The sequence below is a fragment of the Rhodamnia argentea genome, chromosome 2 (genome assembly GCF_020921035.1).
Source record: "Rhodamnia argentea isolate NSW1041297 chromosome 2, ASM2092103v1, whole genome shotgun sequence".
In the NCBI taxonomy this organism is placed as follows: domain Eukaryota; kingdom Viridiplantae; phylum Streptophyta; class Magnoliopsida; order Myrtales; family Myrtaceae; genus Rhodamnia; species Rhodamnia argentea.
The window spans coordinates 2,783,332-2,805,787 of record NC_063151.1 but is presented as its reverse complement, the minus strand read 5'-3'; the positions used below and the strand labels follow the sequence as shown (position 1 = coordinate 2,805,787).

Below are 22,456 nucleotides of genomic sequence, written 5' to 3'. Positions count from 1 at the left end.
CCGCCACGACAGGACACTTACCCAACGCGCAGCCCAATCCGTCGCTTCCACGAGTCAACTGAATGACAACGTTTTCTTTTCGTTTTGTTTTCTGGGACATGCTCGGGGACGTGCGGTTGAGTTCCGAAACAGTAAAACTTAAGCCTTAAAATTTGTTAAATTAATACAACCGAGTCATTTTATTAATTCTGACAATTTTGACTAATGAAAAATAATAACATGAAATTTTTAATATTTTCTTTTTCGATGCTATGGCTAAAAGGACATCGTTTCGATGTAAATATGATAACTAATATAAATCTTATTTAAATTAATTAAAAAGTAAGCTAAAAGAGAAAAAAAAAATCCAGCATAAGAACGCAAAAGTAAAACAAGCAGAGAGGACCGTGTTGGAGGGGAAGTGGTCGACAATGGCGGCCCTTAGCCAGAACCGGACGAGGGTGGACGACCTCGCCCAAATCGGGATGAGAGTTGGCACTCGCCTACAGTCGGCAAGGATGGTTCTGCGTTCTTATCTAGTTGTGTTTTTTTTAAGCTTATTTTTAATTAATTTAAGTAAAAATTATATCACAAATCAGACTTCGGCAAAAACGGCATTATTTTAACCACCTATGATAGATAAAATATTAAAAAAAGTCACGTGGTATTCTCCGTTATTCAAAGTGAATGAAGTTAACAAAAGGGCTCGATTGCATTTTTTGCAAATTTTATGATTTAATTGCATGTTTTAAGAGTTATAATAAACATATCTTTTTCTTAAGAAAAATCCTCTATAGGTGCGGCGAATCAATTAAAGGTAGAGACGGATACATAATTTCTTGAAAAATCTCATGCAGTATGCGTATATATATTTGAAGCAATTACTTATAGGATTAACTCTAAAGGACGAGATTAGATATAAAGCCATTTGGATTTGCATTACATTCATGCATATACCGTGCATGGAGGACCCCAATAGAATATACTTAATAGTAGTAGTATTTCAAATAAGAATTTATCGAAAAGATTCATGCAATTTTAAATGTCTAGTAGAACAGAAAATTTTGATATACTTGAAACACTCGAGAAAAAGAGATCTCGTCCAATAAGAAATATAAGATATGATTTGGAGATTTGATTATATTGAATTTTAGTAGGCATCTTTGTGAGTAAAATTTGGCAGAAAATCGATAAAAGTGATCTCGAGATTTATCCACACGCACTAGAGCTAACTTTCGAATTTTGGAGCACGCCTTCGAAATTGCTATCACGGCCCTTCACCTCGCCTCACCTCACCTCACATCACATCCAATTCAATCTATATCTAAATCTACATTTAAGACCAAGATAATAACCGAAACAACTCCAATCCACCTTTCACCAACTTCATCCACCTCCTCGGAAATAATTAGATAAGAAATAGTCACTTTCATTGTACGTTAAGAAGTCTTCATCCACTTTCTTCGATAATTACAAACATTTTTCAATGCATTACGGTCTCGATTAATTCATGCATATTGCTCGCGCCATCTTCAGACTTTTCTAGATAAATAGTCAGGGAGACGTAAGCAGACGATGAGAAATTCGAGAATGATTATTCACATCTATATAGACAAGACAAATACAATTGGCAATATCGATTTGCTTCGAAGCGAAGGATCCCTCTAAAGGCGGTGGACCTGAAAACACCATAGCGGCCTTTATCCCCCACCCTATCTTTTTATGCAGATACAGGGATACTTATACGGGTTGGAAAATCCGTATTCAGATCAGACCCGACGCGGTTACCCGATAGGCCCGCGATCCGGTGGCTGGCTTCGTTGCGCCAAATCCGAAGAAGTGCTGAAAACCCCTCGACACAAATACCAATCTCTCTCTCTCTCTCTCTCTCTCTCTCTGGCTCCACACTGTTTCTCAGTCAGTCAATTTTCGTCGATCGAACCCGCATAAGCTGCGACCATCGCCGAAGCCCCCCAATCGGGTTTTCTTCGGTCTGGGATTTCTAGGGTTTTTCGATTCGGTCACCCCGGGCCCTCCCAATCGCTCCTGGGGCGTTCGCCGATTCGGAGACGTCCCCTCCCGCTTTTCGTTCTTGCTACGATTTTCGTTCCGCCGATCGGGTCGTCATGCGCGCGCCCGGTATCAGTGAGAGGTGGGCACTTTTCTCCTCCTGCGTCGCTCTTCGATCTGCTTCTCGTTTATAAGTTCTCCTTCTCCTTAGGAAGTTTCCTGATTGGTCGGGTGTACAGTTTCGTTTGATCTGCGCTGTGGGTGCTCGGGTGTCGTGAAGTTGCATTTAGGAAAAATGCGTCAGTGTTGGTTTTATGTGCGAAAGTTGCCGTATGTATTTGAGTTGGTAATCCATGCGGCGTGGAGAGTGCTTGTCTGAAGTATTTTAACAACTGAGTCACTAGAGTAGTGAAAGATTGTATTTTTTCTTTTGTTTCCGTTTCAATTGGCTCTGAGCGACCTTAATGGTGTTTTACGCACTGATTGAGTGAAACTTTCTGATGGGGTTTTCTCTTCTTGAAACTAGGTTCGGATGGAGGAGTATAGCTCCGATCTCAATTGCTTGATTTACTGATTCCCCTGAAAATTAGGTTGATATGCTGCGCGTTTTCAGATAGCATTTACTGCTCCTTTTTAAGCAGTATTGATGAGGAAAAAGAGGAAAGGAAGTGAAGCCGATGTGTCTACTCAGCTGCCTGAACTTTCGAGATCTACCAATGATTTGCAGTCCTCAAATCTGAGGTCTCATTATTCATTGGAAGGTTACACAAGGCTGAAGAAGAGGTGCAAAGAAGATGCAGGCGCAGAACCTGTTGCTTCGTGTAAAAGTAGGCTGGCAGGCATCGCCACAGCTCCACCTTGTGGCAGCTCGTCCTTGGTTGCTCCTGGGAGAGGTCTAAAGAGGAAGATAGGATGTATAGACGTTGCTACCCGAATGGGTCGGAAGAACAAGATTGAGGATGATTACATTTCAGGTGACACAATTGGCCAAGGGAAATTTGGTTCTGTTTGGCTCTGTAGGTCGAGGATCAGTGGTGTGGAATTTGCCTGTAAGACTTTAAAGAAAGGGGAGGATACAGTTCACCGGGAAGTGGAGATAATGCAGCATTTATCAGGCCATCCAGGGGTTGTGACATTGCTGGCAGTGTATGAGGAGCCGGACTCTTTTCACCTCGTGATGGAGTTATGCTCTGGGGGACGTTTGATTGATCAGATGGTGAAGGAAGGTCCTTTTTCAGAGCAGCGGGCTGCAAATATATTGAAGGAAGTGATGCTTGTCATCAAATATTGTCATGAAATGGGTGTCATTCATAGAGATATCAAGCCTGAAAATATCCTGCTTACAACCTCGGGAAAGTTAAAGCTTGCAGATTTTGGACTGGCCATGAGATTCTCTTCTGGTGTGGTTCCCTCATATAGTTCAATTTTACATTTTTTTCTTGCCAGTGGTGTCCTTCTCATATTTCTTTAGCGAACTCCTTAATCTTAGTCCTGAAGAGCGCACTATATGATAGAATGGCCACTTTGAAGTGTCAAAAGATCATAGTGGACTGCATGTGCTTATATGCTTCCTTTTGCGTTTCGCAGGAAGGATTGTTAGTGACCCTTCTTGATGATTGAGCTTATGGAGCTAACTTTTTGCCCCAGTCATTACCTTTTTTGAAAAGAGAATAGATATGCATGATAAAACTCACGAGATACTTACCCTGTAGCAAGCCACTCTTAACTACATAAGTATCAGAAGGACGAAATAATTGGTTGCATACCTGGAGATTATAGTGTCAATATCGAGGTCCAATTTTTCTCTTTCGGTCTGATCGGGTCAGTATCTATGGGAATGAAAGATAGCGATGAGTTTTAGAAAAACGACAATTGATAGAGCATGTATTCAAGATGAACTTTCACTTCATCTTTGCTCAGAAAGGAAGCTTTTGAAATGTGGCACTCTGAGCAAGGGGAGTCTAGCAAAACTTGTAAGGGGAATGTGGCAGAGAGTAGGAATATCTGGATAGAGATGACATATGCTGGTCTTTTTAGTATGATCCTAGTTTTGGTTCTGTTTCTCTTTCCCTGTTGCTTTAACAATGCTTTAGATGTACGGATGAGCTGCAGTCTCTTCTGATGTGAAAGCTATCATTTGCAGGGACGGATCTAGAATTTCTTCTTAGTGAGGGCTATAATTATCAACAATTAAGTATATTTATGTTAGAAATTAAAGCAGTATTCTACACTTAAGAAAGCCTGGTAAAAGCAAATTTTGTTTATCTATAACCGTTGAACTTTAAAATGGTTTAATGAACTTAAATGATTTGTGGGGGAAAATTACTTGCAAAGATGACTAATCATGTTTCTTTTGGAAATTTTAATGGGGGCAGAAGTCAATATTAAGGCTGAAAAATTGGATTGTTATCTAAAAAGCTTCTAAACCTTCAAGTATGTTATTATAACTCTAGAAAAATGAGTCGGGTCAAGAGCCCCCACATTCCAACACATAAGTCTGTCCCTGATTATTATTGGTTGGTTATTCCTTCCTGACTAATACTGTGGATCCAATCTTTGTATAGGCTGCTGTAGATTTTATGGGTTGGTTTTCTAATTCTCAGTGTTTCAATTCAAGGCACCTTCAATGTTATTGTACTTGAGCTGAGTTTCTTGGAAGGTGATATGTTGAATGCTCTCAGTTATCTTTCTTACGTAAACCATCTTTAGTGCATCTTAAGTGAAAAAAAAAAATTATTGTTTGAAATTAGTTTTGCAATTGTTTATCCACAGGTTATGTGCTATGGGTGTTATATCTCCTTCTCATAGCATATTGTCATCCTCAATTCTGTGTTTTAGCATAATTTTTTATTTCTATATCATCTCTGAGGTTACATGGATGACAACCTAAGTTAGGGAGCTTTTTCTGTCTCTCTCTGCATCTCAAGTGATATTGATATTTAAGCATTTTGGTGCATCTTACATGAGATTGAGCTATTCTTGGAGATTGATTATTGTGGAGAACCATCTCTATTGACGTGGTTCCTCCACAGGTTATGTACTATGGTCATTGCTTTTCCTTTTCGTAGCTTTACCTGGTGGTCGTGCTGTCCCAATTACTCTTTTGTCATGAATTTTCAACTAATCATCAGTGAAGATCTCAAGCCATACTTATACTTGGAGTTTTTCCATGTCAACACTTGGTCTTATGGTAATAAATAACCGTGCTGCATAACAGGTCAGAGCTTAACAGGTTTGGCGGGAAGTCCCGCTTATGTTGCTCCAGAAGTTCTGATTGGGAATTATTCAGAGAAAGTTGATGTATGGAGTGCTGGTGTCCTGCTATATGCACTCTTGCTGGGTGTTCTTCCTTTTCAAGGTGACTCATTGGAAGCAGTCTTTGAGGCAATCAAGAGTGTGAAGCTTGATTTTCAGTCAGGCATATGGCAGTCAGTGTCCAAACCTGCTCGTGATCTGATTGCAAGAATGCTGACAAGAGATGTTTCAGCTAGGATAACTGCGGAGGAAGTGTTAAGTAAGTTTTGATGTTGTTTTCTTTTGCAATTGAACTCATGAATTTGGTGATTGTTGTTTGGATAATGTAAGCCACACTTGCAAACATTTATTGAACCTCCTATCTTGTGATATATGTACTTCTCAGAGTGAACAAATGGATCATGGCTTTGGTTTGTCCATTGCTGAAATTGTTTCCTTTGGTCACTACTGCTTGTGGTATCCGTGGTTTTCATAGTTGTCTGACTATAACTAGCATCAAATGTAACACTTGGGCTAAGGTTCAAGTTGGTAGCTTTTCAGGCAATCGCACCAAAAACGCGAGTTCCAAGAAAAAATTTCCTGCTTGCAAGCTGGTATATCGCCATTCCTTTTTTTTTTTTTGGGTCCATTAATTAATGAAGGTGACCTTTCATTAGTCTCAGTCACTTTCAACTGCAGTTTATGTCTTGTTGGCTTGTATTAGGTGAAGTATTCAATATGGTTCTTGCTGCAGCTCGTAATTTTGCCTTCTGAGCCAGTGCAATATATATTTTTTTGGTCCATTAAGTAATGAAGGCGACCTTTTATTGGTCAGTCGCTTTCAACTGCAGTTTATGTGTTGTTGGCTTGTATTAGGTAAATTATTCATCTGGTTCTTGCTGCAGCTCAAAATTTAACCTTCTGAGCCAGTGCAATGTCAAGTAGCGCTCTGAAGGTGTTCCTTTCAGTTGCATCGGCTAAGATGACTGCTAATGTTGTTTCAGGGCATCCTTGGATCTTGTTCTACACAGAGCGCACATTGAAATCTTTGTCCTTTAAGTCAAAACCAAAGAACCAAGTGGCAGCTTCCTCTGTGCAAGTAGCTGCTGCGCTTGGCCTCGAGCAATATGGAAGCAGGATATGCTCTGGTTCTGCTGATGGAGGCTCAAGACTTCCGTCACCCCCTAGTCCGAGCGGCAAGCCTGAGGAGACTGATGAATGTGGTTTTGTGGATGCCCTTTCAGTGGCTATCTCACAAGTGAGGATTTCGGAGCCAAAGAGGAGCAGGCTGTGTAGTCCCACGGGCCCAATAGAGCAACAGTGCTCGTCTAACATGAGGTCCAATACACTCTGTAAAGCTTTCTGATCTGCTGACCGACTAATGTCATCAACATGGTCATCTCCTTTGCTTTTAAGTTGGGGATAAATTCCGTCTGCATCTGGCATAATCTCCCGGGAGCAAGCGATGATGATAACCAGCTGATTCTGGTGGAATTGGAATGGTTGGCTCTGGATCCTGAAAACATGCTAAGTAACTTTTATTCTTTTATGCATTTCAATAATGGTCTGTAACACTAACCATGTGAACGAGTCATTGTACAGAGAATGTAAATAGTTTATTGACTACTGTGCTTTTGCCTTTCAAGCCAGCTTGCTCTTTACCTCGGGAAGAAAAAAAGGACTGCTGCTCTGGAAGGTCATGTTTTATGTCTCTCTACGTACGGCTCTTTCAACTCGTCGTTAGGCATCCGTTTAAATTCTAACATCATCTACATGGTTCATGTGGGGATATATACGCCGGTTCTGTTTCAGTTTTAGCGATGGTTCAGCTCGCATGGTGATGGGCGATTGTGTCCCTTTGCCATTATCTCGGGTCGATGTACCTGGTGCAAGAGGAGTTAATCTCGTTGAGTTTTCCACCTAACAGTCAACACTAACCCAAAGTTCCAGGCACAGATCTCAGAAGTAAGATCTTCCAAATGCATGGTCGTATTAAACTTAAGCATTGACATAAGTTTTTTTTAAGACTACACCTTGGGGTTAATAATAGAGACTGAAGTATGACAGTTTTCCGAGGATCTATCTTGGATCGGTCGACTTGGGAAGGGAGATTTTATTATTTTGTTTGGGGTCAAAGCCACTATCTGCTAAGGGGCCTCCAGAATTTATGACTTTGGTTTCACGCCTATGCCTTGCATGTTAGCAAGTTCGGCCTCTTCCTGCGGAAGCGGATTTGCCTTTCGAGGGACGGCATTAGAACCACGTATTCAAACAACGGAATTAAGTATGATGCATCCATGTGATATTGTCAAAGGTTAAATCTCTGTTGGACTTTCAAGAAGCTTATATATATATATATAAGGCTTTTTGGTCAAGTCTCTCTTAGAATTTTAAGAAGCTTAGTAAGGCTTCTCTCTCCCTCGATCGATCAATGGACGTTGAGAAGCTGTCAAAAGCGAAAACCAAACGCCCCAAGGGTTGCTCCTGTCAGTCGCCTGCGCTCATCGTCTTATTCACCTTGACTCTGTTTCTAGTTCCCATTCTCTTCCGCATCCAGTCTTTCACACTTGCTGCTCCTTCCGGTTCTACTTCTTGGGAATTCTTCAAGAAATGGACGGCGGTAACGGTTGACTCCACCACAAACAACGATTGGTCCGATAGACTTGACAATCTAACGGCCAAGCTTCAAGAGTCGGTCACTTTCCTCCCTCTCAAGGACCTGAGATACGCGGACACGGAAGCTGCCATGTCCGGAAACACTTGGTTCATGAGCTCGTTAAGCGACACCGCCGAAGAGAACGAAGCGGAGCACCTCTATTTCCCTTCCCAAGCATCCAAGGGAAGAATCTTATGCATCAAGGGTCGGGACGCCACAGCTGGCAGCAAAAACTCTTATGCTTTGGCATGGCCCGAGAGCCTTCCAGAATCGGCCACTCTCTTGAAAGGCCTGACCTTCGTATCAGACACCTACTATGACTACGTGAATCTGTGGCATGGGTTATATGCAGTGGCACCTTTCGTTGGGTGGTCAATGAGGAACCAATGCTTGAAGCCAACAAGGTGGGTATTGTTCCACTGGGGGGAGCTCAGGAGCAAGATGGGGGCTTGGGCTCAGAACCTCATGCAAGCGACATACGGAGATGTCGCCGTTGAAGTCTTTGGAGGAGGAGGAGGGGATGTGCCTTATTGCTTTGAGAGGGCGGTCGTTATGCGGCACAATATTGGGAAAATGGGGGAGGAGAAGAAGCTGCAAGTCTCTGAGCAGCTGAGATGTAAGGCAAGAGAGGTTTGTGGGATCAACACTGGTGGTAAAGGCGAGGGGGTGAACGAGAGAGGTGAACCGGTCGTGAGGATGACTTTGCTCATGAGAAGAGGCTCGAGGTCATTCAAGAACGCGTCGGCCGTGGTTAACGTGTTCGCTAGGGAATGTGAGAAGGTGGATGGATGCGCCCTGAGCGTTGTTCAGTCGGAAGATCTGACCTTCTGCGACCAGGTTTGCTCTCTGCACCATGTTCATGAAGCTGTTGTCTCTCTTTCGCTCTTATTTTACTAGGCTTTCCTGGTTGAGTGATGACTTCGCTCCCTAGATCGTATTAAACAATGTCGAACATCATGTGATGGTCGGCGACAGTTGATTTATTAGGCTATTTAAGTCCTCCAATCACCAAGAAGGCTGACGACGAGCTAAGATTTCGGGTGGAAAGTCGCAATTTCAGATAAAGAAAAGACGTGCATTAGGCACCAAGAGCTTCGGAAGATGTGAAATCTGAAGATATTTGTTATTTTCTAAAGAGTAATTCAAAAGAGTTCGCGATCAATTTAATTTGCTTTCTCAGATTTCAAACGCCAAGCCACACGTTGGCACGTATGCTGCCATCGCTTTCCTAATAAGAGCTCTATACATGCTCATACATATGTTCCTTCATCTTTCAGGTGCGAGTCATGACTCACACAGACATCGTTGCGACTCCACATGGCGCGCAGCTGACAAACATGCTCTTCATGGATCAGGGCAGTAGGGTAATGGAGTTCTTCCCCAGAGGATGGTTAGAGCTCGCAGGCATTGGCCAACATGCCCACCGTTGGACGGCTGAGCTGTGTGGCATGATACACGAGGGCGCATACTGGGAACCGCTGGGGACTAAAGATTGTCCCAACCCTCACCAGGATCTCGATTGCTTCTTATTCTACAAAGATGGCCAGGTGGGACACAACGAAACTTTCTTTGCTGAGTGGACGAGAACCGTCCTCAGCCAAGTCAGAGAAAGCAAACTGAAAGAAGCCAAGAAGCGTTTGCAGCCTAAGACAACCACCTGTGTCTGCTAGGGTTGCGATTGGTTATTCACCAGTAAAAAGCTTACCGGCATTCCTCCCCCTCCCCTTAGATCTTTATCGAGGAGGGAAGTCTGATCGTTTCTTGTTCAGCAAAAGATCAACAGGGCAGAGTTCGCATTGTAAGAGAAACAAACACATACTAATACTATCATGTAGAAGGAAGCAATAAACATTCACTTTTGCCATTTCAAGTATAGGTTGTAAGCAGATGTGAGTTCTCTCCGAATGAGGAAAATCTGTCACCAACATATGAATCTCATGTAGCATAATTTCCCCAAAAAAAACAATTTACAGTGGAGTTGTCGAGAGATGATTATATAGTGTCCTAGCAAATCCCTCTAGCAGTAAATCAGCAGCTCAATGCTACTAGCCCCGCAGAAGAGTAGCAGCCCTCATCTTTTGGAAAGTTTCGACCATAGGTAGACAAAGAAGAAGCAAACCAATGCAAAAGCCACAACATGGACGACATTACTTGAACCGTACTGAACTATGCTCTTGTTCAGCCTCCGCACGTTGTTCTTAACACCTGCTTGTGCTTTGATCAAAGTCATTTGCTGCAGTAAAATAATTTATATTCTCTTAGGGAGCTGACAATGTGGCATAAAGTAGATGGCAAGTAGGTAAAGTACGAGTTACTAATCTTATCTTTCATTTTAGTAAACAGATAAAACTGTGCAGTTAAGAAGATCACGGACAGTCCGATTCGATACTCTCATCTTAATTTTTAAGAGCGTAAATTATAAGACACGGCAGATATCGTCATGCGATTCGCCATCAGAGACCTCAGATCCAAAATCAGCATTGAATGCCTAAATTGTTTCAATGGTGTAAGGTGTTACATCAGTTAGGTTTATATGGAAAAAGCCAAAATTTTCCATTGAGACCCTCTCATTTTCACACCAAATTGGAAGAGATTAATCTTGTGAACCAGGATGAGATTCTGACCCATTTGTCATCACCTCATTTTTTTTTTTTTTCATTTTCTAAACAAGGTAGAAAATAATGGAAGAGCAACCAGTACAATTTCAAAAGCTACGGTTAAGGCAGTCAAATAACAAATTTAAATGACAAAACGACTACAATCCCATAATTAGGCTCGTGAGATAAAAATGCCTTCAGAAGAGAAATGGCAGACATCAAGAAGGTTCAGGAAGGGGGCTACACCTTATGACAATAAATGAAACTGAAACTCAAAAGTGCAGGAACACGGATGGTATAACCATAAATAGTTCAAAGCGACTATGACGCACATTATCTACCTACCTTCAACGCCCTTTGTAAAAACAAATGAATCCACTAGTTCTTTCATTGACTTACTGTTTTGAAAAGTCATAATTTATAGACCATTTTCATTCTTGACTAGTAAGGCTCGACATGCTGCAAGGAAAAGCAAAGAGAAATTCAGAGGGCTAAGAAGTAAGTGGACATACCAGCTGATTGAGCAGATCATTCTGAAATGTTGCTTCTGTCTCTATCTCTTGCGCAACCTGCACCAAGAGTGAAGAGCTGAGAAAGCAAACAGTGAAACATCTATACATCACAATTTGGTAGCATGTCTGCCAGTCCTAAAGTTCAGGATGCACTATGTAGAAAAGAAGAAGCACACATTGTGCTAACACACATATGTCATCACAACTGTAAATATATGTAATTTTGGAGAGAATATCTCAAGTCTCCTTTCTTTCAAACTCAAAGAATAGCTTAAGGTGGGTTCCCAATCACCATGATTGACAATATCTTCTTCTGACTTGGCCATTCCACTCTTATTCTCGGTTTTCAACACATTATCTCAGCAAATTGGCCAGCATCAGAAGTTTATACTAGAAACAATAAATGGCTAGAACTCAAGATACTCATGAGGAGGCATACCAAATAACTAATACCACTGTCATCATCTGAAATCCATTCACCAGCCAAACCAAACCATTTGCGTGTCGCACAGAATCAATACAAGCATTTCCTTCTCTGAGTAAGTGGCTCTAACACCATAATAAAACCTTACAAGGAAATACTGTCCCAAAAATGGTTCGTCAAAAGTCAAGTTTTTCATCTACATCTTCAGCCTTAATTTATATAAAACAGAAGGAAACTTTCAATTACTAAATTCCTGTGACCTCTTTCCCAAGCTATAGAAAGCCCAGAGCAAACAGCTTGAAGTTCACCCCTAGAGACAATGTCTTATACATGAGGGTTAAAATGTCCTTATCAAATCATTGCTCAATCAAACAGAGTTCTACAGGACTATTGACATGGAGGCGGAACAACATCTACCTTAACTAAGCCTTCTCTCATTAAATGTGGTCAAAGACAAATGAAAGTGCAAACCACAAAAGGCTGCTTAGACCTGAGCAAAGTATGTCTCAAAATGTTGAAAGTAGAATTTCAATGAATACTGACATCAATTATGATGTAATGGATAAGAACCTCCACCTGCTTTTTCAATTCTTATTACTATACCTCCGAAACTAAACCACTTTTTTCCCTAAAAAATACTGTAACCTAGTAAGAGCAAAGGTTTCTAGGCAACAGCAAGCCCTTCTAGACAAACAAAATTGTCATGGCAGTGAACCGGGGAAGTCCATTATTTAGTATCCACAAGCACTAAAACTCTTCCATGACGATTCCCTCAAAGAAATTTCCGTCCTCCGCATGTAATATAACGGCAGCACTCTGTGTGATTCAGGACGAAAGTCATTCTCCTTCATCAAACCCAGCATAGGTAGTGAAAGCATCACTTCCTAGTAATTAAAATTACAGAATTTTTAATTAGCTAAATTTATCAATACAGTACCGATTACAATCTGAATTGAACTGAAAAGTCTTAATTTAGGACCTTTTCAAAAGTAAGAACTCGTGTTGAGTAAAGAATTGACATTACTTCGGTAAAATTTTTCATATCTTAGCATCCCTTAGGACATTCCAAAGGGCCACCCCGACTTAGCTACTTTACCCGGGAAGCAATTAGCCAAGAAGCTCAACAGATTTCATCTCGCTGATTAGGGCCGAGATCACAGCAAGCGAAATTCTATCCCCAAACAGCTCAAAATTAGGACGGAGGAAAAGAGAACGTACGTTTCTCAATTGCCGAACTTGCTTGCGGAGACCAGTGATCTCGTCATCCAAGTCCCCATGCATCGGGTCGATCCGCAATTGAACTTCATCGGAGCCACCCGCGGGTCTCGTGCTGAGTCCCTCTCTTTTTTAACAGAAGCACCACGAGCGAAATCAATAACTAGAGCAAGAAAAGAAAATTTCCCAGAACATGACAACCAAGATCCACGCAGAAAACGGGGACGTTAGGGGAAGAGAAGTACTGGGATCGGTAGGGAGCGGCGCCGCCGTACAATGAACCGCCTCGGTGGAAATTGCCGGCCATGAAGAGGACTGGGACTCGCAAAAACGGAACCGAATCGAATCGAAACCCTAGGGAGAGATCGAGCCAATTCAGGTACGTCGGATCGTCGACGGTGAAATTGGCACAACACGAGGGAGAAAGATCAAAATTTGCGCGACACGGCCTCGGATCCTTCGCAGAAATTGATTCGGCTGTGGTGGCCGATCCAATGGGACGAGCTCTCGCAATCTCTATCTCTCTCTCTCTCTCGATCGAGTCTCCACGTCAAAACACATCAAGAAATATGAGAAACTACATTTTCGACCCCCATAATTCTAAAAAGTTCCGTTTTTCCTCTCTATATTTTGTTTTGTTACAATTTTTGTCCCGAGCACATACCATAATTAAATCCTTCCGTCCAACTTTAATTTATATTACAACGTTGTTTAATACCATCGGAATCGGCTAATGTGCAATATGGTCATCGTTCTTTCAATTTGTTCAATATGACCTATGAACTTTAACTTAATGTGCAATGTCGTCCATAAACTTTTAGTTTATTCAATATGGCTCACGAACTTTTGGTAAATGTTCAAACTAATCCCCATACTATATGAAAATAACTAATTAATTATCATGAACTTTTAATTTATTCAATATGACTCACGAATGTTTGGCAAATATTCAAACTAGTCCCTATATTATATGAAAATAACTAATTAATTATCATTCAATTGATTTGAGTTGAGAAACAATATCGAACACTTTTAGATAGTCCAGGGGTTTGAGCATGTATAAAAAAGTTCAAGGACCATATTGAACGAATTAAAAGTTTAGAGAGGACATTGCGGATTGAGTTAAAGTTCAAAAATAATCCGTGCCATTTTCTCATTTTATCATATTTGGTTTTTACGGAAATATTGGTCCATAAGATAATTATTCAATGAAATTTTACATCCTATCGGCATAATTCCATCTCAAACTGAACATAAATACCAAGTGAGTATGTCAACCGTTAATATCTGGTGTCTAATGTGCACAAGACTCTTTTTTTAAAAAAAAAAAATCTCATTGGATCATCGGATGAGTTATTTATCGCGGAACAAATGTCTCAGCCATAAAGAAGTCATTCTTACCCGGATTGTCGATCTGATTTTAGTAACTCATGCGCGTAAGCATCGCCGATTCGTAATCGAATTGATTTGACATTATTTAAGGATCGTGACAATACAATAGCACTTCAAACACAGTTGACGAAGAAGATGTAGAGGCTACCACGACGGCTGTGTAATTGGGGCCTCTAGGTTGCCTAGGCCTGCTCGAGCTAATAAGGCCCAAGTTAAATTGGGCGGATTTGGACATACGATTTTACATATTTGGGAATTGTCAAAAAAAAAAAAAAAAATTGGGTCAAAGGGAATTGTCATATGGAGAAAAACAATATGTCTTATTTGAATCATGGACCCAAAAAAAAAAAAAAAAATTCATGGGCGGATCTGAACAAACCCATTTAGGCCCAATACAAGGCTTATTGTTTCACGGAAAATATGATATTTGCATAAAATATTTTTTTAAGAAATCATTTTCCTAGAAAATGATCGTATTTTTTGGCGTTTGGCAGAAATATGAAAATGAATAGGAAATTATTTTCCTAAATTATCTCCCCAAATTGCATATTCCCTCAATCCCAAACCCGGATTTCCTCACCGGTCAAATCCTCCCACCCCAGCGCAGTAGACGCTCCCTCGTCGACCCTCGCTCGGCTCCTCAAGCGTGTTTGCGACGCTCGCAAGCGGGTCGCTGGCGACAGCGACGAGATGCTCGTCTACCACAACGTCCTCGATATCGATGCCATCCTTGAACTGTGCTCCCTCCCCTTGGTCCTCCACTTCAACAACTTCACGTACGGTGTGAAAGTTCGTCATAAGGTCGCACTGTCCTCGCTTCTCCTTGGTGTCGTAGGGTGTGCATGAAAACACTTGAAAAATTGCATTTCTCTGCTGGAAACCTATTTGGCGGAGAAATGTGTTTGATAAAAACCTAATCGAAGTAGAAATCTGTTTGGTAAAAAAATTGACTTATGGTAAGATTTTTCACTTATGATAGGATTTTTGGCCAATTTTGAGAAGTAAAAAATTTTAACTTCTTGGCTCCGGAATCACTTCTTAGACCATACTCACCTTCGCCGATCACCGTTCTGTGGCCGTCGGCCGCAGCCAACTACCGCCGCCACCGCCACGGCCGCCGCCGCCTCCGCCAACCATCGTTCTGTGACAGCCGTCTGCCGACCATAGCCGTCGCGGCCGCCGCCGACCCCGCCAACCACCACCACCGTCGACCATCGCCGCCGAAGATTTTGTTAATAATGTTTCAAAAGTAGAAATTTTCAACCGTTATCAAACGAATTTTTCTGATCGGAAGTCAATCCGGAGCAGAAGTAGAAAAATCAACTTCTACTTTTGAGGAGAAGTAGAGAAATCAACTTCTGATCAGAAGTTGATTTCTCATGGAGAAGTGTTTTCATGCGCACCCATAGCCACCTCGACTCCGTCGTAGTCGAGGACCCCGTCGTCAAGGAGAGCCTCTTCACCCGGAGCAAGGTCTTGGACAACGACATCTCCGGCGAGGCTTGCAAGGGCGAGATCCTCACCGTCCTCGGCGCCGGCGGCTTTGGGAAGTCGACGCTCGTCGACCCAATGTGAACCCGATCGCGAAGGGAAGTCCCAAGGGGAGCTGAATGAGGAGATACTCAAGTCAAGGCTATTGAAGATGATATTTTGGCTCTTCGAAAGCGGCAAAGATTGGGAAAATGATTTCTTGTTTTACAAAATGGAAATTATTTTCCACAATTTTACAAAGACATTTTTCGTCGACCGAAAAATATTTTCCGTTGACAATTCATTTTCTACCCCTAAACACTGAAAATTGGAGAAAATATTTTCCCAAGAAACATTCTTTTTTAAAATAAACGGAACCTAAGTCCCACAAAACTGTGGAAATTTTTTCATATAGAGACTTGTTCACATGGACGTCACATGTTAATAGCTGGTGTTGACTTTAATTAATTTTTGGTCTATTAAAGTTAAATGGGCGCCAAAGCATAGTTTAAGGATAGCAAGAATATTTCTTTAATTTTGGGAAAATTAGAGAAAAATATATATTTCTTTTTTTTTTTGGGGGGGCCTATTACCAAATTACTCGAGCCATTGAAAATTTCGCACGTGGGAGTCCCCAAATCACACGGAGCACGCCACTGCTTCCACGCCGTTGATTCCGAAATCGTTTTCATCGGATTCAAACGCCACAAAAAAAGTTTGACCAAAGCAAAAAGACCTCCAACAGAACCGAAAAAAAGGAAAGGGAGAGCGACCCAGAGAGAGACACCTTCGCTTTTCAACGCGCCCTCCAAAACTTGCAGAGCTTCATCTTCGAATTCACCTTCAACGCTACCGCGAGAGAGAGAGAGAGAGAGAGAGAGAGATGGGCGTCGGAGGAGATGAGATGGCGAAGGAACAGAGACCCAGAATCCTGTGCCTCCATGGCTTCAGGACCAGCGGGGAAATCCTGAAGAAGCAGGTCCTCAAGTGGCCCGACTCCGTCCTCCACACCGTCGACCTCGTCTTCCCCGACGGCCCTTTCCCCGCGCAGGGCAAGTCCGACGTCGAAGGCATCTTCGACCCTCCCTATTTCGAGTGGTTCCAGTTCGACAAGGTCCGTCCTCATCGAAATCTACGAATCATCCAAGTCTCTCAAAGTTCCCATCAATTTGATCAGACTCTCTGTTAATTTTTTTTTTCCTTTTTGGGGGCAGGAATTCACGGAATACACCAACTTCGACGAGTGCCTCGCTTACATCGAAGACCTCATGATCAAGCAAGGACCTTTCGATGGTCTCCTGGGTTTCTCACAGGTGCCGTCGATTCCCTCTTAAACAGAACGGGCTTCATCATCTCAAAACATCAAAACTTGACGACGTTGCCTTCTAATTTCGATGCATACGCGATTTGTTTCACCTCCATCCATCAATATAAGCGAACGCATCAGAATGAATTGAAAAGAACACGCACACTCCTTGACCTCAATGCAGCAATTTTCTCTCTCCCTTTTTTTGTGCATGTTCTTCAGCGTGAATTCTGACCGATGAACAACGCACGAACAATGCAGGGGGCGATATTGTCGGCGGCGCTTCCGGGGCTTCAAGCGAAGGTGGGTCGGCGTTGCCTGTGGGAATCTCCTTCCTTGTTTGAAAAAAATAAAAAATAAAAAAATTACAAAGGAGAAGCATAAAGTAAGCAATTAATTATTTTCCTGGAAATCGACAGTGTCTTGTTTGTGGGGTTGCAGGGAGTGGCGCTGACGAAGGTTCCAAAGGTCAAATTCCTGGTAATCATCGGAGGGGCCAAGTTCAAGTCACCATCGGTGGCTGAGAAAGCATATGCTTCTCCCATACAGTGCCCGTCTCTCCACTTTCTAGGTACCTACCAATCATATGTCTTCTCTTTCTTTGGCTCGGTCCTCTGTTCTTTTGACCTCTGATAGGGAATCATTAACGCCCTGTTCGTTAATCACTTGAACCCGTAGAACACCAGGTCATAGATGCACCGCTATAAATTACTCTTCCGTGGACTCTTCGATCCTTAACGAATGTCGCAGTAGTTATTGTCCATGACGATTTGGTTGGTCTCGTTCTGCATGTGTCCGGATTGACTTCTATGTTTCTAATACCGGCAACGGACCCAGCTGAATATGTCCCGTTCCATGGCTACCGATTTAGTAATCGATTGGACCGCTTGTTGTTGCAGGAGAGACCGATTTTCTGAAGCCATATGGGTTAGAACTGTTGGAGTCGTGCGTGGATCCTTTCGTAGTTCATCATCCCAAAGGCCACACCATTCCCAGGCTTGGTAACTTACCCCTCTCTCCTTCTCCGTCTCCATTTCCATTCTCTCTCTTCTCGTCGCACTGATTTCTCGTGTATGCCCTGCTTCTTTCCAGATGAAAAGGGATTGGAAACGACGACGAGGTTCCTCGACAGGATTCGTGACGTGTTGGCAGGGGACGAAAAACACTAATCAACCACCATTTGGCGATGGGGAGCGTTTCTATAGAGATTTATAAGTCTCGTTTGCTTTCACTCAAGCGCCTCTTATAGTTTTAAGCTTCTGTTCGGGATCCGAACTTTGGCCATTTCAAAAGTTTCTGTACGCTCAGACATTCGAGTATAGCTTGATAGGTCCGATCTAGGTTCGGAGCCTAAACTAAATACGTATACTTCAATCAATAGATGGTCATGGCGTCTTTCAGGTTCCACGCCATAAATGACCAAGCGAGTAATGCTAGGTGTATCAGCTGGGCGCGTATTCTCCACGGGCTGATTTATTAGTGTAATTTGGTGAATGACAATAAATCTTTAGTCGTTCTTATCTGTTTCAATGTGGATTATAGTCCATCAAATTTGATTTTGCAAGATGAAAATTTCGTGAGCCAATGCTTTTAGAATGTAAGAAACAAGTACAAAGGAAGTCGAACTAATGAGAGACTAATCTCGAAAAGTAATTTTACCTTAGGATGCAGTTAACTCGATGACATCTTCTCTTCTTTGAAAGCAAGAGCTCGAAAGTTCAAAATCTCGTACTCCCTCAGGACGACATGGAGGAAGTGATTATTATGGAAAATTACCGACCATTGCCATACTCGAGAGAAGATTATAAATAAAAAAAAGTTTACTTGAGGTCATTACGGGCGAGATGGATACGTTCATATCCAGGAAAATTATTCGAAATGTCTTATACCTATTGCTCTTTAGCCAATTTAATCTTAAGCTTTTTACTATGTCCTTGAGTCTTGAATCTTTTTCACGTTTTGCCAATTGAGTCTATCCGGTCCATTTTAACCAAAAATCATTGACATGGACCTCTGTCATCCTACGTGACATGGTCGGCGCTAATATGGATAATTTTAAATTATATTTTAATATTTTTTTCGAAATTCTTGATTTGTTATTTTCTTCCTTTTCTTTTCTTTGTTTTTTTTTTTTTTGAACAACTATCGCCGGACAGATTTTAATTGAGATTCACTATGGGGTTCAAAGAGTCTCAAGCACTCCATTATAGACTAGACTGAGTTCGAACTTACAACCCTATCTTTCATGGATCGAATGTCCATCCTCTAATTAATTTACAGAATGTCTCCAGCCCAAATCATGTTTTGTTGTTGACCTGGATCAACTTTTGTAGATTTCAGCTAATTAAGCAACTTCTTCTTTTGCACCAAATGTCCGTGAGCGCGTTGCTTAGAAGATTTGAAGACTTCTGCGGAGGAGAAGGTAGTAAGAGAAAAGAGAGAAACGACAACAACAATCAGATGCAGCTTTGTCTCCGACGGCTGTTTAGAGACCCATCGAACTCACATGAAGACAAGCTACAGAGAACAAAACACCAACTTCTCTTTGGTTTTCCCGGTTATTACTATGATCCCAAGAAACAAAGAAACTGAGGTGAACAATGTTGATCACAAGCACAACCGGCTGCAATCCTTCGTGAGGGAAGTTGAGATTGGACCAAACGGCTTGAAGGGCTCGTGGTCGAGGCAGTGCTGACTCCAATTACAGCGACAATCCTCTCCGTCGCTAGAAAGTATTTTGTGTACCTGTTTGCTTTGCATATATATATAGTTCAGAGAATAAGAACTGAACTTATTCGCGATCATGACATCAAACATATGTGGACTCGCATGAATTATAGGAAAGATGGACAGGGCGAAGGATGTCCTCAGGAAATGGGGGCAGAAGGCGGCTGAAGCTGCCAAGAAGGCCGAGGATCTCACCGGAAACACTTGGCAACACTGTAAGTCTTCTCGTTCTTCGTCTTTTCTTCTTCCTTTTTAATGTGAGCGAGGGATTTGTTTCGTGCCTCCGTGTTCTTAGAGTGCTGCAGCAGTTCTTCTCATGAAATTGAGGGTACTTCCACTCATTCAGTTATAGGTGGCTAAAGGACTAATCAAATCCCTATTAATGCCTCCAGTAGAAACTTGTCGCTTGCGTTTGCAGATAATTCTGCTATTGTCTTTCTCTGTGAGTTTGTTCAGAGATTTCTCGCCCTATAACTGGAATTCCAATTCTGCGCACATCTTTTCCAACAACATTTTACTTTAATTAGTGAAAACAGGTCCGAGTGTCACTGATGCCGCCATTGGCAGAATCGCTCAAGGAACAAAGGTCCTGGCAGAAGGAGGTGGGGAGAAGGTTTTCCGGCGTACTTTCGAGACCATTCCCGAGGAGAAATTGTTGAAGTCGTATGCTTGCTACTTGTCCACCTCTGCCGGCCCGGTTGTGGGAGTCCTATACCTCTCGACGGTGAAGCTCGCATTTTGCAGCGACGAGCCTATTGCTTGCCAAGCCGGCGAACACACCGAATATAATTACTACAAGGTATGCAATGCCTACACGGGCACTGAATGCTTGTAATCACCAAGTATATGCGGCAAGAGACATGAAATTGTCAGATAGACTTACCCGAGATAGCTAACAAAAACTGTGAAACATAGTCCGTGGGCGATGTAATCGGTTACTTAATCTCTAGGACTTGAACTGATTCCAGAGGTAAACTATGACCTTGCCAGGCATCATAAGCAAGTATGTCGCTCTTCATTTCCCGCCGCCGTGATAAGAACTATGCTCAAACGATGAACAGTGCTCAGCTCTTTGCCGAGCGATCGGCAGCTTTGCTCTTGCCAATGCTGAAATTGATGTTTGAACACATTCAACAAGCAGATGTTTTTTTCAGAGGCGATCTTTTTGTTCTATGTTATGTGTGTAGGTGGTCATCAAACGGCATCAGTTAAAGGGGGTCGTCCCTTCGACGAGCACAGCCAAGCCAGCTGAAAAGTACATCCAAGTAATTTCTGTCGACAACCATGAATTCTGGTTCATGGGTTTTCTTCTCTACGAGAGCGCCGTGAAGAATCTCCAAGGAGCAGTTCCAGCACCAGCCCCGGCAACCCTAACCTCATATTTAAGTTCGAACAATATAGAATTCCAATGAGAAGCTCACGGTTTCTTCTCTTCTGCTGCGTCGTCACAGATTCGCTTAGGCACGCTACGTGGTTCCGACTCCATATGTTTTTATTTATCCAGGTGTGGTTAAGCTTCGGCGCACCTGTCGACTCATTCAGATAGAGTGATTCTTTGACTCCTAATTTACCATCTCATTTGCAATTCTTCTTCCAGTGACTCGTAATTTGGTGTTTCTACTGCTTCCCAAATCAAAAACTGCCACTTCTTTAGCCTGTACTTGCACGAAAGATTATGTTCCATGCTCACTGCGACTCGAGCTGCGAATTTTGTTTTTGTATAGCCAACTTTCAAGGTCCCCCAGAGGTCAATACGGCATCCCGACGAGCGAATAATTAGCCCTTGGTATATGCTTCTTGAAGTAAATCCATGGAAATATCCTTCAAGCATCATTGGCAACAGTGTGGAATGAAGCATAATCTCTTGAAATGTGGTACTAACATAGTGACATGCTGTCACAACTTGGATAGGCAACTCGAAATGTATTCAACTCCAGAGCGGCCCAAAATCCATTGGATCCAAATTGATCTCATGGCATGGGCCGCGACTCATTAGTAGGAAGATGAGAATCTCTCTCTCTCTCTCTCTAAAAGAAAAAGAAAAAACAAAAAACCAACTTTGAAGCTGTTGCCAAACCCCGAATGTGAGTGGGTCGAATCAAGTCGGATCAAGCTAGTGCCCTTGACGACCACAAGAAATGGTCCAACCAAGGACTCGGGGCGGATCCACCATGTCCACCGGCTTTCTTTTCCATCGCTGGCATTTGGACCAGCAGAGTTAACGACATCGGCGACCGGAGGCACTAGAGCCGATCTAAATTCCCTGAATGGCAAGATATTGGCCTTAGGACATTAAATGCCACCCGAGGACGGACCTCTGCCGGGACCAACCTACAAACGTTGGAAAAGCCCAAATCTGAAGATAGATCTCGTGTGGGTAAAATCATATGCCCCAGCGTCAATGGCAATCGAGTAGCAGGCACTGTGCTTGTTTGCTACTATGAAGCTAAAATGGCTATGGGGGGCTATACTGGTTAGGGCTCCTCCCGGTCAACCATTGGAGCACGCCTTGCCTGTAAAAATGGCGTAACACTGGGTGGAATCCAACGCTGAGCAACTTCCCCCTCGCCCCTGCCTCAATCTGTCATGATCATATTCCCCGGAATGAAAGGGAAATAAAAAAAGCAACTTTCTATCTGATCAGTTTTTGACACACAACGTCAAGGAGAAGGAGAGATCTCCCTCTCCGGCCCTCGTCTCCGGCCGGCAAGAGTTGCCAACTACCCCATCGGTCATCACTAACGTCCCACCGGCGATGAAACGACAGGCTTCTTTCATAAAAAATTTTAGCTTTTTTTTTTTAAAACAATTAATTTAATTTAACTAAAACTTAAGTTTAAAAAAAAAATTGAACGAAAATGCTGTTGATAAGTGGGAATATTTATCCCGCTGGCAAGGTCGGGACCGTATTTGAAACAATCATTGCCACTTGAG

The 22,456-nt window shown here is 42.4% G+C and overlaps 5 protein-coding genes and 1 long non-coding RNA gene across 8 annotated transcripts; 4 read left to right on the top strand and 2 right to left on the bottom strand.

Moving 5' to 3' along the window:
- The first annotated feature begins 1,834 nt into the window (after positions 1-1,834).
- LOC115729468 (serine/threonine-protein kinase PEPKR2) lies at positions 1,835-6,872 on the top strand. Of its 2 annotated transcripts, none has more exons than XM_030660051.2 (4): positions 1,835-2,131; positions 2,516-3,389; positions 5,207-5,503; positions 6,228-6,872. In XM_030660051.2, the coding sequence occupies exons 2-4, from the start codon at positions 2,636-2,638 to the stop codon at positions 6,587-6,589; spliced, it is 1,413 nt and encodes a 470-aa protein (XP_030515911.1). In that variant the 5' UTR covers positions 1,835-2,131; positions 2,516-2,635; the 3' UTR covers positions 6,590-6,872. The 2 variants fall into 2 exon arrangements, with proteins under 2 accessions (XP_030515911.1, XP_030515912.1); XM_030660052.2 differs by having other exon boundaries at positions 1,835-2,179.
- LOC125313915 lies at positions 5,948-6,281 on the bottom strand. The gene is made up of 2 exons (XR_007197623.1): positions 6,142-6,281; positions 5,948-5,990 (listed from the first exon to the last, which is right to left on the bottom strand). It is a non-coding gene; the product is annotated as an uncharacterized LOC125313915 (long non-coding RNA).
- Positions 6,873-7,639: 767 nt separating the features above from the next.
- On the top strand, positions 7,640-9,831 carry LOC115749866. The gene is made up of 2 exons (XM_030686869.2): positions 7,640-8,716; positions 9,157-9,831. The coding sequence occupies exons 1-2, from the start codon at positions 7,655-7,657 to the stop codon at positions 9,547-9,549; spliced, it is 1,455 nt and encodes a 484-aa protein (XP_030542729.1). The 5' UTR covers positions 7,640-7,654; the 3' UTR covers positions 9,550-9,831.
- On the bottom strand, positions 9,710-13,172 carry LOC115749879 (bet1-like protein At4g14600). Its single transcript, XM_030660062.2, has 4 exons — positions 12,873-13,172; positions 12,631-12,754; positions 10,989-11,045; positions 9,710-10,112 (listed from the first exon to the last, which is right to left on the bottom strand). Exons 1-4 carry the CDS (start codon positions 12,932-12,934, stop codon positions 9,951-9,953), a joined length of 405 nt encoding a protein of 134 aa, XP_030515922.1. The 5' UTR covers positions 12,935-13,172; the 3' UTR covers positions 9,710-9,950.
- A 3,063-nt stretch (positions 13,173-16,235) lies between these two features.
- On the top strand, positions 16,236-18,196 carry LOC115729471 (dihydrofolate reductase). Of its 2 annotated transcripts, XM_030660059.2 has the most exons (7): positions 16,236-16,603; positions 16,704-16,802; positions 17,057-17,098; positions 17,237-17,366; positions 17,695-17,796; positions 17,888-18,001; positions 18,033-18,196. In XM_030660059.2, exons 1-6 carry the CDS (start codon positions 16,373-16,375, stop codon positions 17,962-17,964), a joined length of 681 nt encoding a protein of 226 aa, XP_030515919.1. In that variant the 5' UTR covers positions 16,236-16,372; the 3' UTR covers positions 17,965-18,001; positions 18,033-18,196. The 2 variants fall into 2 exon arrangements, with proteins under 2 accessions (XP_030515919.1, XP_030515918.1); XM_030660058.2 differs by having other exon boundaries at positions 17,888-18,196.
- A 1,444-nt stretch (positions 18,197-19,640) lies between these two features.
- On the top strand, positions 19,641-20,953 carry LOC115729472 (GEM-like protein 1). The gene is made up of 3 exons (XM_030686802.2): positions 19,641-19,737; positions 20,050-20,321; positions 20,710-20,953. The coding sequence occupies exons 1-3, from the start codon at positions 19,641-19,643 to the stop codon at positions 20,932-20,934; spliced, it is 594 nt and encodes a 197-aa protein (XP_030542662.1). The 3' UTR covers positions 20,935-20,953.
- The last annotated feature ends 1,503 nt before the right edge of the window (positions 20,954-22,456 follow it).